A 1,887-nucleotide genomic window follows, 5' to 3' on the forward strand; every position below is an offset into this window, starting at 1 on the left:
GGTAGAAAACAAGCAGCAGACCGGTGCAAAAAGCGTGTGGGAGACAAGGGCGGCGATACTCCTTCGTCCGGCCCGCCGGCTGCACGTGCCTGCACTTCCACAGATCTGCAGAGCTATGGGGACGTGGCTTTGATTCTCGCTCCTTCTCTCCCTTTCCACCATTCGCAGTGAATTTGATTTTGGAGCAGCGCATTCCTTCTTTGCCTTTTGCAATCAAGAAGCTTGACAGCATGATCGCCGAGCCTCCCCTGTATTCCTGGCAAGTCAAACTGGCCTGCTATGCGATTGCCTCGGGATGTGTCGCCCCTCTTTTCTTCTCGGGCTCGTTGATTGACGGTCTACTGGCGGGTTTTGTCGGCATTTTTGCGGGGGGGCTGTGGGTGATGGCGGACGTGTCCTACATTGTCGGGAAGTTGGGAGTCTTTGCCTCTGCGTGGCTGGCATCGTTCCTCGCCACCATTTTGGCGGCCCATATCCCCAACACCTGCTCCCTGGCCATTCATTTTGGGCCCATTGTCTACCTCCTCCCCGGCTGGAGCATCACGTCCTCCATCATTGGTACGTCTTCCTCGTGTTCGCTAGTGTCGTAAGTCGGGTCTGGCCCCCGATGCGGGCGCCTTGCTTGCCGCTTCCCTGGTCGTGTTGCACGCCGGTGTCATACTAATGCAGGGGAGGGGAGACGGACAAGGGGGAAGGTCGCTGGATAGCCGTCTTTGAGGAAGCTAGCGGCCTATCCTTTGTCAGGGGGGGAGGGAAGGGGGGGGCGGATGGGTCATTGTTTAGATTGTTGTTGGTTCAATCCTCGGTCGTATCCTCATATGCGACCATTTCCCTTCCCTTCGGATGCACGCCCGCAGAACTGTCGACGCAAAGCATGATCTCAGGGACCGTCAGAATGATGACGGCCCTCATGAACGCCCTTTTGATTGGTTTCGGCCTCGATTTAGGTGAGTGAATAGCACTGACGCGGGAGGGAGGCACGGACATTGTGTTTGCGCTCATTTCCCTGCGCCTGAATAGGGTTGCGACCGGTCGGGCATGTGGGAAAATGCCTTTTGATGAAAAGTGGTCGAATTGCTGGCTTCGAAGCTCTCACAACTTATGTTTCCGTACACAATGCACACGATATCCGTGGGACGCAGGGCACCGAATGACCTTCTGGGAGAGTAATGTTAGCTGGACGTCGACGGAAAACTGTAACCCAGTCTCTATGTGGACCCAAATTCCTCTCTTCATCGCCACCGTGACCTGTTTCAACATACTTATGAAAGCAGCTCCGGTCCAATGGCTGAGTATGCTCATTGTAGCCGCGATTGGCTACGTCACCATCAATTTGGCGCCGACGGTGGGGGAAATGACACCCGGGAGCAGCACGGTGCTGACCGCCTTTGTGTGTGGCGTGGCGGGGAATCTGTACGCCTACGCGACGAACAGCCCTGCCTTGGTCCCTATCTTGGCCGGGGTGTTTTTGATCGTGCCAGGGGGAATGAGCGTCAGGGGCGTGGAAAAATGGCTGAATGACGACCTGAATGGCGGCTTGGATTTTGGCAGTGGGATGATGCTGGTGGCCGTCTCCATCTCCATCGGTCTCTTTGCCTCCAGTGTCATCATGTACCGGCCCAAGTTGAAGATTTCCAATGCCGTCTTCTTCTAGAACGTCCAGGCGCGATCTTGCGTCTTCTAGAACGTCCAGGCGCAATCTTGCGAGTAGCTTCATTTAAAACCCGTGGTGACTATGGCGTACATCGTAAAAGTGAACGTGAGGATGGAGGGAGAGAACAAGAGAAAGGAGAAAAGCGAACGAGCAAACGCAAGAAAAACTAGATTAAAGAATTTTGTATAACGTGCTTTTTATAGTTAGAAAGGTAGTTTAAATCCACGAAAGCT

At 54.3% G+C, this 1,887-nt stretch overlaps 1 protein-coding gene across 1 annotated transcript; it reads left to right on the forward strand.

Moving 5' to 3' along the window:
- Nucleotides 1–856: 856 nt before the first annotated feature.
- On the forward strand, nt 857–1,654 carry NGA_0469620 (pheromone-regulated membrane protein; the record flags this gene model as incomplete). Its single annotated transcript, XM_005854030.1, has 2 exons — nt 857–947; nt 1,143–1,654. Exons 1-2 carry the CDS (start codon nt 875–877, stop codon nt 1,652–1,654), a joined length of 585 nt encoding a protein of 194 aa, XP_005854092.1. The 5' UTR covers nt 857–874.
- Between the last annotated feature and the right edge of the window lie 233 nt (nt 1,655–1,887).

The sequence above is a fragment of the Nannochloropsis gaditana genome (assembly GCF_000240725.1).
Source record: "Nannochloropsis gaditana CCMP526 unplaced genomic scaffold scaffold645, whole genome shotgun sequence".
Taxonomy (NCBI): domain Eukaryota; class Eustigmatophyceae; order Eustigmatales; family Monodopsidaceae; genus Microchloropsis; species Microchloropsis gaditana.